The sequence below is a fragment of the Pectinophora gossypiella genome, chromosome 28, assembly GCF_024362695.1.
Source record: "Pectinophora gossypiella chromosome 28, ilPecGoss1.1, whole genome shotgun sequence".
In the NCBI taxonomy this organism is placed as follows: Eukaryota; Metazoa; Arthropoda; class Insecta; order Lepidoptera; family Gelechiidae; genus Pectinophora; species Pectinophora gossypiella.
In genome coordinates, this window is record NC_065431.1 from 3139839 (window position 1) to 3155823 (window position 15985).

General features: G+C 38.6%; 1 protein-coding gene and 1 non-coding gene across 2 annotated transcripts in view; one reads left to right on the top strand and one right to left on the bottom strand.

The window, feature by feature from the left end:
• LOC126379116 (anoctamin-4-like) overlaps nucleotides 1–6361 on the top strand; it is a 50292-nt gene extending 43931 nt beyond the window's left edge. The window contains exons 22-25 of the mRNA XM_050027729.1: nucleotides 1345–1450; nucleotides 2274–2449; nucleotides 3708–3891; nucleotides 5700–6361. Of these exons, the coding sequence (XP_049883686.1) occupies nucleotides 1345–1450; nucleotides 2274–2449; nucleotides 3708–3891; nucleotides 5700–5803 (570 nt within the window). The 3' untranslated portion in view covers nucleotides 5804–6361. The remainder of the gene's footprint in view (nucleotides 1–1344; nucleotides 1451–2273; nucleotides 2450–3707; nucleotides 3892–5699) is intronic.
• Nucleotides 6362–11876: 5515 nt separating this feature from the next.
• Nucleotides 11877–11948, bottom strand: Trnav-aac (transfer RNA valine (anticodon AAC)). Its single transcript has one exon. It is a non-coding gene; the product is annotated as a tRNA-Val (tRNA).
• Between the last annotated feature and the right edge of the window lie 4037 nt (nucleotides 11949–15985).

Consider the following 15985-nt stretch of genomic DNA (forward strand, 5'->3'; position numbering starts at 1 on the left):
TATTACTGGTCAGCGACGTAGAGGAAGACCTAAGCTGAGACGGTTGAGTGTCGTGGAGAAAGACATGGAGAGTTGCAGGTTATCCGAAGACGATGTCCAGGATAGGGCAAAGTGGAGGAAGAACAGTAGGAAAGCGGACCCCGGCGCAAGACGGCGGGATTCACGCTAGGAAGAAGAAGATCACTAATTCCAGAGCCACGCTCTTGGCGGTGTACCATTCTCTCAAGAGCCAATTCCTTCACTTCCTTATGAGAAACGACGTTCACCTTCTCTTTAATCTGTTCCATGTAAACTCTTCTTGGTCTTCCCTTTCCAATTAGCATTACAAGAAAGAGTAATTCTACGTATTAGAACGATGAGCACGAGTCGTTATCAACTGGACACCTCAAGGCGGGTACTGAAGTCAAGGCAGACCGCGTAAAAGACGGTGTGACAACCTTAGTGCTTATCGGAGGCATTAGCAGGAGATCGCAGAAGTCCAGAGGAGTGGAACAATCAAGCAGAGGCCTTTGCCCAGCAGTGGGATCGAATAGGCTAGATAGAAAAAGATAAGATTTGAACCGGTAACTCTTCACCAGTTACCAATTCGTCTAACCACCTTCAGGCCTGTTGTCTTAAACTTAACATCCCCCTCGCTCTCCATTTGTCCGACCAATTAGTGAATGTCAATGCGGCAAAACAATTGTCACAACAACAAAAAAACCCAGCACTTGACACATTGATGAGTCCAAATAGTAACAGTGTTGCTACAGAATCTACGACAGTAGCGCCGCGGCCTTCAGGACTTCTTTCGTATACGGATTATATTTTAAACAAAGTTTATCTTTTAGTCTTTGTTTTGTAGTAACACTGTAAATGTTTAGTCATTCTTCAGATTTTACCTGGTAAAAAAGACTAATATTCTCCTTCTTCTATCGTGTGGGTTGCGAGGTGGATTACCAACCTCATCAACCCTGGTGCCAGGGTTATTATTGAGCCGCCAAAGGCCACTGACATGGCTCATGTAACGACTGCGTTAAGTAGTAACCAGGAGCAATGGCTTAACGTGCCTGCTTCAAATCATTTTACTTTCAATCAGCCTGCAATGTCCCAAGCAAACAAGGGATCACAGAGTTATTTTTGTGATACGTCCCCACCAGGATTCGGACCAGGGCCCTCCGGATCGTGAGCTCACAGCTCATCCACTGGACCACAGAGGCTGTTAACAAAGGACACAATAGGGAAATTAATTTGTGTCTTCGAGAAGTACAATAGTGTTGGGTATGGCAGAAGAAGCATGAAAGTAGGATGACTGGCGTAGAAATTAGGTCGTTAGGTTAATCTAATCAGTACATTTTGTTGCAGGCTTTTGTGATTGCCTACACCAGCGACTTCATCCCTCGAATGGTCTATAAATATGTATACTCACCAGATAACACCCTGCTTGGGTACATAGATCATTCCCTGTCGAGTAAGTAAGATCTTCAAGTACTTATTTCAATACATAACGTGGCCTCATTGAGAAATAACATTAAATTAAAAATTTTAAAAACCCCCGACCAAAAAAAGTACTTAATCATTATGACAAAAGTTTAAAAATGCGAAACCCTGTAAAAAGCAAAAAATAACTTATCCCACATATGCTTGCAAGCAAACTCAGAGTGTAACATTCCTATCACACTTAACAAACGACCTGATGACCTTGAAGACCTGAACCGATTTCCACCAAACATAGCTAAGAACACTCTCGACTAATATACCTTTCAAACAAAAAAAGCCGCATTAAAATCGGATCATCCGTTTGGGAGCTACGATGCCACAGACAGACACATACACATTTACGTCGGGGGTTCAAAAACACAAGCGCTTCCTTTTTTAAAAATAAAAATATAATACAGGGTGTTTGTGACATCGTAACGAATACTGAGGGTGATGAATTCAGACCATGATTCTGAGTCGATATCAAGTGGAATTTTCCGTCGCAGAAGTATGGTACTGTCGAATCTTCAGGTTAGGTAAACGGACGCTGTGAAAACAGGATAACGCTATGGAGATGATGATTAAAATTTAATCACTATTGTACAGTCATGAGCAATATAATGTATACACTTTAGGACTCTGTCGCACTAACATATTTGACATCTAGTGAGACTTACAGTTCAATTTGTCAAAAAAGTTAATGTGACATGGTACCAAATTGTATACATATTAATGCTCGTGACCGTACTGAACTAGTCATTCTAAGTAAGTCAATGTATGTATGTTAAAAAAATAAATTGCCTGATTTGTTCTAGTGTTCAACACATCAGACTACCGTGAAGACTGGGGTGCGGATGAGAACGAGGTGGACCCCCCCATGTGCGCTTACCGAGGGTACAGGAACCCCCCCGACCACGCCGACCCCTACGGCCTCTCCCCCCACTACTGGCACGTCTTTGCTGCACGACTTGCATTTGTAGTAATTTTTGAGGTAATTTTCGTTCTTTCTTTTTCCAGCCAAGTTGTTATTGCCATTTGCGGCAAATCGACAATAAGAGAAAAGAAAAATTACTTTTAATCTCTCGCCACACTTCCGGCGTGACAAGGCGTTAATGTACTGAAAAGTCGTCACACTGTGGGCGTTTTGCCATCGCGCCGAGCGTGACGTCAGCAACTACTAGCGCCTGGTGTCGAGCGAAATATAGTTACTCGTAATGTGTCATGTAGTAAATTAAATTAAATCTTTCGTCACACTGACGGCGTGACGAGACCTTTACTTTAATTTACTTGTGCTACTGATCGTAGGTAAGGAGTGGAATTCTCTACTGTCTTCTGTATTTCTGAATGCATTTATATGGGTGCCTTCAAGGCCAGAGTGAACAGGCACATTCTGGGCGAGCTCGCTCCATCTTAGACCTCGTCAATGCCTTTGGGCAAGACTGAGGCCAAGAGCAAACCCATCAAAGGTAAAAAAGGCCGTCCCTGCGGTTATTATGCTCGCCATTTTGACTTAAATAACTCAGCTCCTGAGACTGTTACGTTATTAGGTACTTTTAAATTCCTGCTTGTTTTAGCTGGATATTGGTGCTGATTCCAGTAGACACCATCTTAGTTTATTTAAGTTATACCTGTCCTTTTCTTATCCGCCGAAAAGGAAAGGGACGGGTAATAGACAGGCATAAAAGTTATGGAACAAACGTCAATTTTAAGCAGCAATTTAAAAAGCCCTTCTAAAATTTTTAGGGTTTAGCCCTTTTTAAATTTTCAGAATTAAGTTGACAGCACACGTCAAACGGATTGCATATAAGCGAGATGCCTATTTTATTCGCCCGGGTTATTCATTCATTTTAACATTATCAGTTGTCAAGCATCCGTCCCTTTCCTTTTCGGCGGATAAGAAAAAGATGGCTATAACTTATAATAAAATTACGAGGTGTCTGCAGGAATCTGGGCCATTATACGCATGCGTAAACTCACGCCCGTAATCCGTAATCTGGGTAAGCAGAACCTCTATTATAAGATGTCTTGCAACAATTTTGATTAAGTCCTAACATAAATAAGGTATGCTCCATAACGCCTCCGGTTTATTCATGGGCGGCTTGTGCCCAGCAGTGGGAAGTGTATAATCTGATTAAGATAAGATTTTTTATGTGCCGTGAATTCAGTGCAAAATATATAAAGAAGAATGTAATGGTGAAGAATGTAAGAAGTTAAAGTTAAAGTCTTTTCAATCTCCACTTCTCTTCCAGCACGTGGTCTTCGGCCTAACAGGCCTGATGCAGCTCTTCATCCCAGATGTGCCAACGGAGCTGCGCACACAAATGCAGAGGGAGGCCCTCCTAGCTAAGGAGGCGAAGTACGAGCACGGGAGGAGAAGACTATCCACCGACCGGCAGCTGATAACGCAGAAGAGTGATGGCGGGGTTGCCCCTGGTGAATATTTTTTTTCGTCCTACCCTCAAAGTAAAAGGCAAAAAGAAGGGGAAAATTACATAATATGGTGTGGTAATGCGGTAACATGGTATGTTAATGTGATTAGGCTCACGATCCGGAGGTCCCGGGTTCGAATCCCGGTGGGGACATATCACAAAAATCACTTTGTGATCACTAGTTTGGTTAGGACATCAAAGGCTGATCACCTGATTGTCCAAAAAGTAAGATGATCCGTGCTTCCGAAGGCACGTTAAGCCGCTGGTCCCGGTTACTACATATTGAAGTAAGTAAGTAATCGTTACATGAGCCATGTCGGGGGCCTTTGGCGGCTCAATAATAACCCTGACAACAGGGTTGATGAGGTTGGTAATTCACCTCACAACCCACACGATAGAAGAAGAAGAATTTCAATTATCAAAAATTAAGTCCGCATGTTTTTACGTTTGGAACTTCAGACAGCATTTGACAATAACCGAAACTGAATAATAACACCTACTGAGGTCCACACACGAGAGAAGAAGATTAACTATAAGCATTGTTTTGTAGAACTCAGATTTTAACTTTGCTTCTTAGTAAGAACCTACATTCAATAGAAACTGGAGTAACTATATTGAATCTACATTGAATCGAACTAGTCTTTCAAAGCTAAAGTTGCTCGAATTCGTACAATCGGATCTACCCACATTATCTCGACACCAAACTAAAAATAGCCGGCGCTGGTAATCAATCATTCTTTTAACACTCTTTACACATAAAATATTATTTTTACCACATGCGCAAATTAATGTCAGTATAACCTATCTGATATCATAACATAAGCTCACGACTATATCCTAATTGGGGTAGGCAAAAGTAATCCATCGCAAGATGAACTTAGTACCCACACCTCACCGAGCTTTCTGTTAGACCAACGTGATAGGTGGGAGCCGTATCATCGTCTATAATGGTCGAGCCAACTGTGTTAGTGAAAATTACACTCATTGGTGCAAGTCCGGTACCGGGGTTCGAACCGGCGCTCTTCGTTTCAGATGCAAGGCGGTGAACCACAGGATTACAGTGCCTTCGTAGTTTCCATAACATAACATAAACAGCTTATATACGTCCCATCGCTGGGCACAGGTGAAGGACGTAATATACGATCCCGACGATCCGATTACTCTAGCCATAGAAGCAGCCACTCAGCTAGCGACACCAAACACTTCAGGACCCCGATACTGACCCCGCCGGCGTGGTCGATGATTTCCCTCAATCATCGCTTATCGCTATTGACCCACTAGGTTCGATTAATTTTTTCAAATATTTTTCCTCTCAGACGACGGACGCCCTGAGCCGAGATTCGCGCCCAACTGGGCACCCTCAGGCCTGTTGTCTTAAATGTTGTACCGGGTGAGAGCCTTCAGCGGTTCCCATTTGTCCGGCCAAGTAGTTAATGCCATCTGCGGCAAATCCACAATAAGTTACGTCAAAAAAAAAGCTGGGCACAGGCCTCCTCTCAGTCATCCGGAGAGGGTATGGAGCATAATCCATCACGCTGCTCCACTGCAGGTTGGTGGAGGTGTTTTTATGGCTAAAGCAAAAAGTCTTACTTTTTCTGATAAAAAACTGATTCAAGCCTGCAATGTCCTTACACAAAAAAGGACATAGGTTTATTTTTTCCATACATACACATACATACATAAACTCACGCCTATTTCCCACCGGGGTAAGCAGAGACTATAGAATTCCATTCATTCATTCATTCATTCCATATTCCATTTTTATTTATTTTTTCATTTTTTCCATATTTTAACATTATACTTTTGTTCCAGATAGACCAGGGGTCTGGCTTCGTCGCCAGTCCCGGGCCTCGGATGGCCTGGACGCCCACGTAGCAGTGGCCCAAAGGCCTTCCTCTCCTCAAATCACACACTGACAGTAGCTATGATCTCATTATATTTCTAAGTTTATATATACTTCAACTTAAATTAACTTCAGCAATAAGGAACAAAATGACATTGGTTACCTGACACTGGAAAGGCATCCCTTTGGCAAAACAACATAATATGGTCGAGGGACCAACCGCATATTAGTAGAATAATTAATAAAGAAAAAGAAGAGTTCATGACATTACCCCTAAGGCACGTTGACATATCGACTATTCATTTTTTTCATGTAATAGCTAGGTCTCCAACATGGGATCGTCTCGAAAACGGGACAGGCTCTAATACGGCAATATTGTCTCGAACACGGAATTGCCTCGAAAACGAGATAGTCTTGTAAATGGGATAGTCTGGAAAACGGGATTTTCTACATCAAGGCAATATTGTCTCGAACTCGGGATAGTCTCGAAAACGTGATTGTCTGCATCTAGGCAATATTGTCTCGAACTCGGGATAGTCTCGTAAACGGGATTGTATCGAAAACGGGAATGTCTCGAACACGAGATTGTCTCGCATAGACTACAACTAGAATAGACATCATTTATTTGATAAAAAAAGCACTCAAAACGTACTGTTTTGTCTGTTTTCTTTATATTGTTACTTATGTCTTTTTTATTATGTACAAATAAACAGTCTCGTACACGTCATTCGCGAAATATAGTGCCGTGTGAATGTACCCTAACAGATATTAAAATACCACAACAGAATGAGTAATTTTTCCTAAACATATCGCCCGAAGGACGTAATATACGATCCTAACGACCAAATTACTCTAGCCATAGAGGCGGCCAATCAGCTTACGACAACAAACACTTCAAAACTCCTATAAATCGAAACTTAATTTGAATACAGCGTATTCGAACCCGTCTCCTGAGATTCGTACCCGTGTCAGCAGCATAGCTTCGATCTCATAATGGATATGTTAATCTCGTATGAATATACTAAGTTTTAATAAGGCACTGTTAAGAATGTATGAAGGTTTAGAAGAGTGGACAAAACGAAAGTGTTATATATCATTGTAGTTAGAATTCCGAGGCCCCTGCCTACCCTATAAGGAAATAGGCGTGGTCTTATATCTTATTCTAGCCATAGAGGCAGTCAATGATCATCTTGTGACAAATATAATAATAAGAAATTAAAGAAATGTAAATAGGCACATTGACACAAATTGATTGATTCTTTGAAGTCAGTTAAAGAACAAACGGTTGTTCGAAATCGTCAATTAAAAAAGCAACAAGGACCAATTTTAATCGTAGATACATGCATAAATCGTTATAGTAAATTATAATAACACACGAGTACTAATATACACTTTGTAACCATGTCACATTATTTTTGTTGACAAATTAAACCGCAAGCCTCATTAAATGTCAAATATGATAGTACGACAGGTTTCTAAAGTGGGTACATAATATTGCTCATGACTGTACAATGTATGGTTTCATATTTGCAAAGAAAGCTGTCAAAAATTATCTAATATAAATCTTTTTTATTTTAAATCTCTAACTTTTATGGTTTATAAAAAGTAGTAGTAGTAAGTAGTAGTATACGGTCACGAGTACTAATATGTCATACACTTTGGAACGATGTCACATTATAACTTTTTTGACAAATTAAACCGCAGGTCTCATTAAATGACAAATATGATAGGGCGACAAGGTTCTAAAGTGGGTACATGATATTGCTCATGACTGTACGTACTTCGTTTTACTTGCCGGGGTATATTAGCGTTCATAGCCACACACACGGTATAATAAAACAAAGTATGCTCAATTCTATGAAAAGCCGCCATTGCTAGCCGTTTGATGACGTACGTTACATGAGTGTTGCCATTAAATTGATATCTGCAGACAAATTGCGTATGCAATTTTGCAGGACATTGCATTTAAACTAATGTTATACTTAAGGCTTGTTAATAATAAATAAAAAAATAATAATCTCCAATATTTCAAGAACTTAAATTTTAGTATTGAAAATTAAGCGAATTACTGACTAACGTATTTGAGAAGCTCGGTGGCGCAGCGGTAAACGCGCTCGGTCTGCGATTGTTGAAGTTAAGCAACTTTCGCAAAGGCCGGTCATAGGATGGGTGACCACAAAAAAAAAGTTTTCATCTCGAGCTCCTCCGTCCTTCGGAAGGCACGTTAAGCCGTTGGTCCCGGCTGCATTAGCAGTCGTTAATAACCATCAATCCGCACTGGGCCCACGTGATGGTTTAAGGCCCGATCTCCCTATCCATCCATAGGGAAGGCCCGTGCCCCAGCAGTGGGGACGTTAATGGGCTGGTTATGTACTTAATCACTATCACTGGACACAGTAAATCTTTTACTTACTAAAAAGTTAAAAATTGCCATGCAAAATAAATTAAAAACCTTAGTAGTGCAAATTTATTTTTTCCAAAATGGCGGAGAGGGTGAGATGACGTCAGAGCGGCTAACCTCGAAATGTTAGCTGTCACTTTTGAGCATACTTTGTTTTCGGCCTACAAATTTTACAGTAGATTAATATGTCAAAAACCAAAAACAAATGTAGCCAAAACCCAAACAAATGTAAAATTTATTGTAAAATATAAAATATTAATCAATAAGGGACTGTCCAGGTTAATTTACAAAAAAAATAATAGATGGTTTGGTAGGTACAATTACAATCAATGAGCAAAAGTGCAGTCACTGAGCCCAGCGAATTATTTGTAAACAGTGGTTAAATTGTGAACCATTAGTTGTCATAATTATAAAATTTATGTTTTTGTAGATGTTTTTGGTCTGTTACAGAAACGACATGTAACCAGGAGTCTTAAGACCTAAGTGACTTAAGTGCAACCAGTTAATTTATTACTTTTGCACCTTTTGCATCATTTTTTTGGGTACATATTTATTCAAAAATGTAATTTAAGCTATTACTAATGTATGTAACCTCTTGTCTCTTGTCAGAGGCAGAATAAAAAATAAAATTTGCTTGATATTTTGATCAGAATAATAATTGTAGGAAGATAATATGATCTGCTTAGGTAATAACAATTCATCATTTAACACCCAAAAAAAAGATGCAATGTTTAAAATTGAGGTGACTCCCGCGCCGAATCGTACCTGTTGCAGCACATTTCGTTGGCAATCCAGCGCGGAGACGCCGCCAGCGTAATGAGCACTTTCCAACTGGGTGCGATTCGCAGCGGTCTTTTTGGCTAGACCTAACTGTTAAGGTCGACATGATCCGGCCAAGTAGTTAATGCCATCTGCGGCAAATCTACAATAAATCACGTCATAAAAAAAGGTCGACATGTATTTTGTATTTTTGACGTGTATTGCATTGTATTTTGTAATAAAAATAAAGGATGGAATCCATGAAATTAGAAGGTTAAACGAGGCAATGTACAGCGCTATCTATATTTTTCATTAGAGAACGTAGCCTGGAAAGTTCCTTATTTAATGTAAGGTAAAGAATTTTTCTATTTTAAACTGAAAGTACATGGATTCTTCTGAATCGTTACCAGAATTATTACAGAACAAAATAAGGTCGAGGGCATATGCCAAAACAAAAGGTCGACATTCGTTTTCTTTTTTGAAAAATTTGAATTACACTTAAAGTGCCGTGTTCACTAATTTTTTTTATCGCTATCAACCTTAGCTATAAACCCACTAGGGTCGATTTATTCTTCCAAATATTATCCTTTCAGACGACGCCCTGAGCCGAGGTTCGCGCCCAACTGGGCAGCCTCAGGCTTGTTGTCAATTTTGAACCGGGTCAGAGTCATCAGGGCTGCCCATTAGCGGAAAGTCAAAAAAAGAATTTTCTACAGACCCAGGTAGGTTTTTTATGTTTTTTGTTTAAACATTTTAAAATAGTATATTATTTCCCGTGCTATAAGCATTCAGAGTACACTATTGTCGCTTAGGTATAGGCAAGATGGTATTTTTTTTTTAGAAGAATTTAGTTTAGCAGTGGGAGCTTTAACATTTTAAAATGAAAAAAACAACCTACAAAAATATTAAAAAGGCACAACATTTAATGAAAACAATTTTAATTTAATATTATTTGCCGTAAACTATTTTTTTAATAATAAAACAAAACCAACTTTATTTGTTTTGTGATAGCGATTATAATTCCATACAAAACTGAAAATGCTGACCGCGCGTTCGATTCGGAAGTATAATGTACCTATGTATGCTTTCAGTATAAAATACCTAAGTTTAGTTACGTTTGTGTATAAATATTATTGTAATGAATGTTTACGTCTCAATGTGATACTAGCTAGATAATATTAAAAAACCAATGAATTTAGGGCACAACTGAATCTCTTAAAATGTAATTAAGTATTTATTTTATATTTATAAAATAATTTTAATGTAAAATGAATTTAAAATTAAATGTGAAGTGAGAATATTATTAAGATAAGTAAATGGAATTGGTACCTGGTTTAGTCCCAGTGATTATTCTGCAGTTGGTTGACAGTTCAAACACAGTCCATCTGTAATAGACAGAATCTCTTAAAAAATAATATATTAGGTATTTATAATATGGTTTCTAAAATGAAGCTTTTAATTTACGTAATACTTTAAATATAGTATTAGTTACTTCAAAGTCTCCATACTTTTACTGTGAAGTAACTAATATACTATAAATTAGTAATTTGATAATTTATGGAAATTAAATGTAATAATGCGAATGAATGTATTATAAAAGTGTTACTATGACTACTCATTGTATGTGCAATAAAATAATTTTACTGTTAATCCTTTTTTTCTTTCATACTTAATACTTCTTTACTGATTAGTTCCTTATAGTAGTCATTATTATTAATACATGAAACAATTTACGTCTTTAATGTAATGATGTAAAGGCCGATAATTATCTTCTTCTATCGTGTTGGCTGCGAGGTGGAGTACCATCCTCATCAACCCTAGTGTCAGGGTTACAATTGAGCCGCCAAAGGCCCCTGACATGGCTCATGTAACGACTACTCACTTACATCAGTAAGCAGTAACCGGGATCAACGACTTAACGTGCCTTCCGAAGCACGGATCATCTTACTTTCGGACAATCTGGTGATCAGCCAGTAATGTACCAAACTAGGGACCACAAAGTAAAAGTAGAGTGGAGTAGTGTACTATAGTAGTATAAGGTCGTATTACGTTATTAATAACAGTCATTGTAACAGTCAGCGTCGGTTCGAACTCCGGTATAACTCCCGGCAAACTTCTTGAGCATCGAGTGTCGTAGTGGGGGAAAGTTCGCGCACGTAGACTTCCGTGCAAAAAAATGAACTTTTGATTATTTTCTTAACTTCATTAAAAAAACCAATTATTATTTTATTTAATTATGTAAATAAAACTAAACTTATATTATTATAGTTTATTAAAACTTATATTATATTACCATATTTAATAAAAAACTAATCGTCAGGTAAGTATAATATTCCTTCCATGAGGTTGAAACCAGCAATACCAGAGCTAGTGCTAGGTTTTGGATCTGTAGACATAGACCTCGTGCTAGTAACTAATTCTTCAACTTAAACAAAAGAGCAATAACAAAAACGTGACAGTTTCACTGCACGCAAGTGTATTCGGGAGTCAAAGGGACGAAGACAGAGTGCGCGGGGGAAGTATCGACTGATCTACCAATAGCCGGTAGATACGGGACTCACCCGCCCTCGCGCCCCGTACCGCACCACCAAAGAGATCTAAAATTCGGTTGTGCGCAGTCAAGGTCGATGCTCAAGAAGTTTGCCGGGACCTATACCGGACTTACATCAATGAGGTTTAATTAATTTATCTTATGTGCAATTTTCCCTAACACCATTATAGATGGCGATACGGCTCACCACCTTTACTATACATAAACAGCCTATACACGTCCCACTGCTGGGCACAGACCTCCCCTCAATCAACGGGAGGGGGTATGAAGCATACTCCACCACGCTGCTCCACTGCGGGTTGGTGAAGGTGCTTTTACGGCTAATAGCCGGGACCAACAGCTTAACGTGCCCTCCTAAGCACGGAATTATCAGGTGATTCAAGTTTGAAAAGTCCTTACCAAACAAAGGACAGTCTCACAAAGTGATTTCGACCATGTCCCCATCGGGAATCGAACCCGGACCTCCAGATCGTTAGCCTGACGCTCTAACCACTAGACCACGGAGGCTGTTCAAACACAAAAATACATAAACTCAGTCCTATTTCCCACCGGGATAAGCAGAGACTATGGAATTCCATTTGCTTCGATCCTGACACGTTTCTTTCTTTCTCCACATTCATCACGAAAATTAGAAGAATGGAATGGAACTGTACTGTATTCATGTGTTATAATAATAATAATGAGATATGAAAAAGACATACAATAATAATAATAAAAGAAGTTTATTTAACCACAAATATTTTACAAAATTACTTAATTATTATTACTTTATTATTTTAATTATTATTTTTATGTCTGATTGTTGAAATTTAGTTCTGTGCAAGAAAGTATATTTGATTTGATTTGATTTGAAAATCTTTACAGCGCCATCTATATTGTTTTTCAGGAACGTGGCCTGGAAAGCCCCTCATTGTGTTAGCTCATCATGTACTCACTTTAGAACCCTGGCGCACTATCATATTTGACATTTAATGAGACTTACGGTTTAATTTGTCAAAAAAGTTAATGTGACATGGTTTCAAAATGTATACATGAAACATTCTAATCACATATTCTACCATCGTGGGTTTTTTACCCTATATTTAGACAGCTATGGGCATGTTGCCCATTTGTGAGTTTTTTGCCCCATAGGTATTCATATAACCATGACACATTTCACTTTTGGAATGTGATTCAGAATTCAGATAATTCGTGACATTACATGATTATGTATGGTTCACGACATGTATATTAGTACTCGTGACCGTATGTGTATATGTACGTACAATATAATTATATTTATATCATTATGAAACGAAAGCCAGCAACCAGTTAATCGATATATCAGCGACATCATGACTTGTAGACCTTTGATAGCGTAATTTGTTGCTCGTAATTATAATAATATGATTGTAATAAATAGGTTTAAGTGGCGTCTAGAAAATCATGTCTAGGCATTTTATAATAGTAGTACTATTGTAATACCTACTTTCAAGAATACATTGTAATTGAGTGACTATCGACTTCCTAGAAAAGTCGGGGAAACAGTCAAACCCAGTTCTTCATTTGTTTCGTGCACCGCGTAATTCTGACTTCCCTTCCCACCTTTTCTGTTTACTTACTTTTTTAATTAATTAATTACTTGTGTAACAGTTTCAATTAATTTAATTTATATTAATTCTATTTAATAATATTTAAAATCATTAAAATACTTTTAAATTATAGGCCCATTTGTTTGGACGATAAAAGTACAGGTAAATAAATAGTCAATATAAATTTCATCGTTTCGCAACTTTTAACTTTAACCTAGTTAATATTCATGTTAGATATTGAGATATTTACTTGCAGATAAACTTCTTTTAAAATATGCGTCATCATGCGTATGCATCCCAATTTGTCCCTACTATCCGCTAATGCACTAGGTCTCTTCAAACAAATTGGAGAACGATTATACACGTTAACGTCGTGACACGTTACGCCGTCGTGTTTACACGTTATGGCCACAATTCTTAAGTTGAAAAGCAACGTCATAACGCGTCAGTATTCGACGTATATAGACGTTGTGTCACGAAACAACGTCGACGTGTAATGACGACCGACCAGGCTTTGCCGACAAGTCGGTACATCTCTAATCCTAATTATCTATTCAGGACTACTATAAAAAATAATTGGCCAGACATTTTTTATTTCTCCCGGATTCGATAAGTAGGTAGATATACTTAATAGGTATTTGTTTTTATTTTTCAACGTTCTGTAGCAACAGCCAGACATAATAAAAGATAATAGTTTTTTTTACCTACTAAGTAATATTAAATTCTGATACACTTATATTCAGAAACAGGATGTTTTAAAGAAAAGGCCAGGGGGTTAAAATGGCCACATCGAAACAATTGCAATATTGCTATTTGATATTTGTTAGCATTGCGCACTTACTTTTATATGCGCAAATGGCAAATTGCAATATTGCTTTTTTAGATGGCCTTTTTAACCCTCCCGGTAAGAGTACTCTACCGGTGAGAACTCTCAGCGCTCCCCATTTGTCCGACCAAGTAGTGAATGCCATTTGCGACAAATATAAAATAAGTCACTTAAAAAAGAATTAAGTAGTTGTGACTCTCCAGTACGAATTATGGGAATCAGTTTATGTATGTGGGAACGGAAAGGAAAGATGATGAATGAAAAGGAACGTTTGTAGTGAGAAAGTATGAGAAAGAGAGAGACGGAAAAAGGAAGCGGAAGTATATTTACTTTTTTAAATGACTTTTAATATAAGATGGTGGAATGTAATGTTAGCGACACGAATTGATTAGGTAACGTTTTAAAATAAAGCGGCAACGTATTTGGTGCGGGCAACCGACTCGGCGCTAGATGGCGCTCGCCGCGCCTGCGCGTCACTTCATTTTCGACATTTTGTTTTTTAAAAATCTCTCTCTGGCTAACCTCTCCGCCGCGCACCCACGCTCTTCGGTTGCCCACACGCAAAAGCCTTTTTTATAGCGATCGATGTGTTTTTCTGTTTTCCCGTCCTACATAAATAACAGTAACGTTGGACAATGAATACCTGTGTATTGTTGGTGTGGAAAAATAAAATGAGGATAAAAACTAGAAGCTCAAATGTAGGTGGCAGCACTGTTGAGTGTTCCTAAATTTTGACAGTTCTCCATACTGTCCAGCTAAAATTCGAGATAAACTGCTATAAAATGTGGAGCAACGTGGAGTGTATCCCGTCTGAAGGATGAGTTACGAAAAAGAGAAGAAGCCAGTTGGAAAAAAGCAGTTTTGATTGAAATTAAGTTTTTTAGTTTTCTTCTTTCCGATCCTTGGAAAGTACAATACAGCACTACGATTTTGCAGTTACAAGCTACCAAAATGGTTATATTGCAAAAATATTTACCAAAATGATATGTTTGTTTACTCAAATAGTATGGGGAACTGTAAAAATTTAATGACACTCAACAGTAGCGACACCCAGCGGCGGGTTCGAATCCCGGTGGAGAAATATCACAAAAAATATTTTGTGATCCCTAGTTTGGTTAGGACATTACAGGCTGATCACCTGATTGTCCTAAAGTAAGATGATTCGTGCTTCGGAAGGCCGTTGGTCCCGGTAACTGCTTAGTGATGTAAGTAAGTAGTCGTTACATGAGTCATGTCAGGGGCCTTTGGCGGCTTCATAGTAACCCTGATACCAGGGTTGATGAGGTTGGTAATCCACCTCACAACCCACGCGAGAGAAGAAGGAGTAGCGAGTAGCGACACCTGATGGGAGAAATAGGCAGTTTTTATCCTCCGTTTTTCATTGAAGAAGTCCCTTCTTACATGTATGTATGAATATTATGTATGTCTGCGTGTTTGTATGTATGTACAGGTCAGTGATGCCTCGCTATCAGTCAGTTCATGAATGTCACAGATGGTGGGAAGTACGAGGGATGATTAGATCGGCAGCTTCCGTTCGATATACAATACATGAGGAGAATCTCATTACTGTCAGCCAGTTAGGAACTTTCATTTTACGTGACTTATTCAGAGGCGGAGGACAGGAGTCCTAGTACAGCTTTGAAATAGACTACTCTGGGCGCCATCCCACTCGCGTCAGACAGAGTACTGCGGGGCGGAAGGCAAGAGGGAAACCACTGCTCTATTTTCCCTAAACAGTTGCTTCGAGGATGCTACACCGTCAAGAGCGTGGCTCTTCAGAGTCAGGCATCCGTACGCATTCTGTATTTTCATTCATTCCCTGTAATGTAATGAATGTAAGTGTAATGTATTATGCATGTAAAACCATTACCCTCCTTCTTTGGCAGTCGGGTAAAAGTGAAACAAAAGAAAACAGCAGATACCTACACGTAAAACTAAACAATACAACAATGTGAATAAAATATTCCGGTAAGTAGTTTCCTACAAGAAGTTTTGTAAAAGGTCATTGTCCTAGCGTCTAGAATTTGGATCACTGAATTATAAACGGTCGTACTCAATTGTTAGAGTTGCAGTGGATTAAATGTGAATCATCACGGCATTCATGAAGAAAATAGTAGTTTCAACTGTAAATCAACCGCAATTCAACT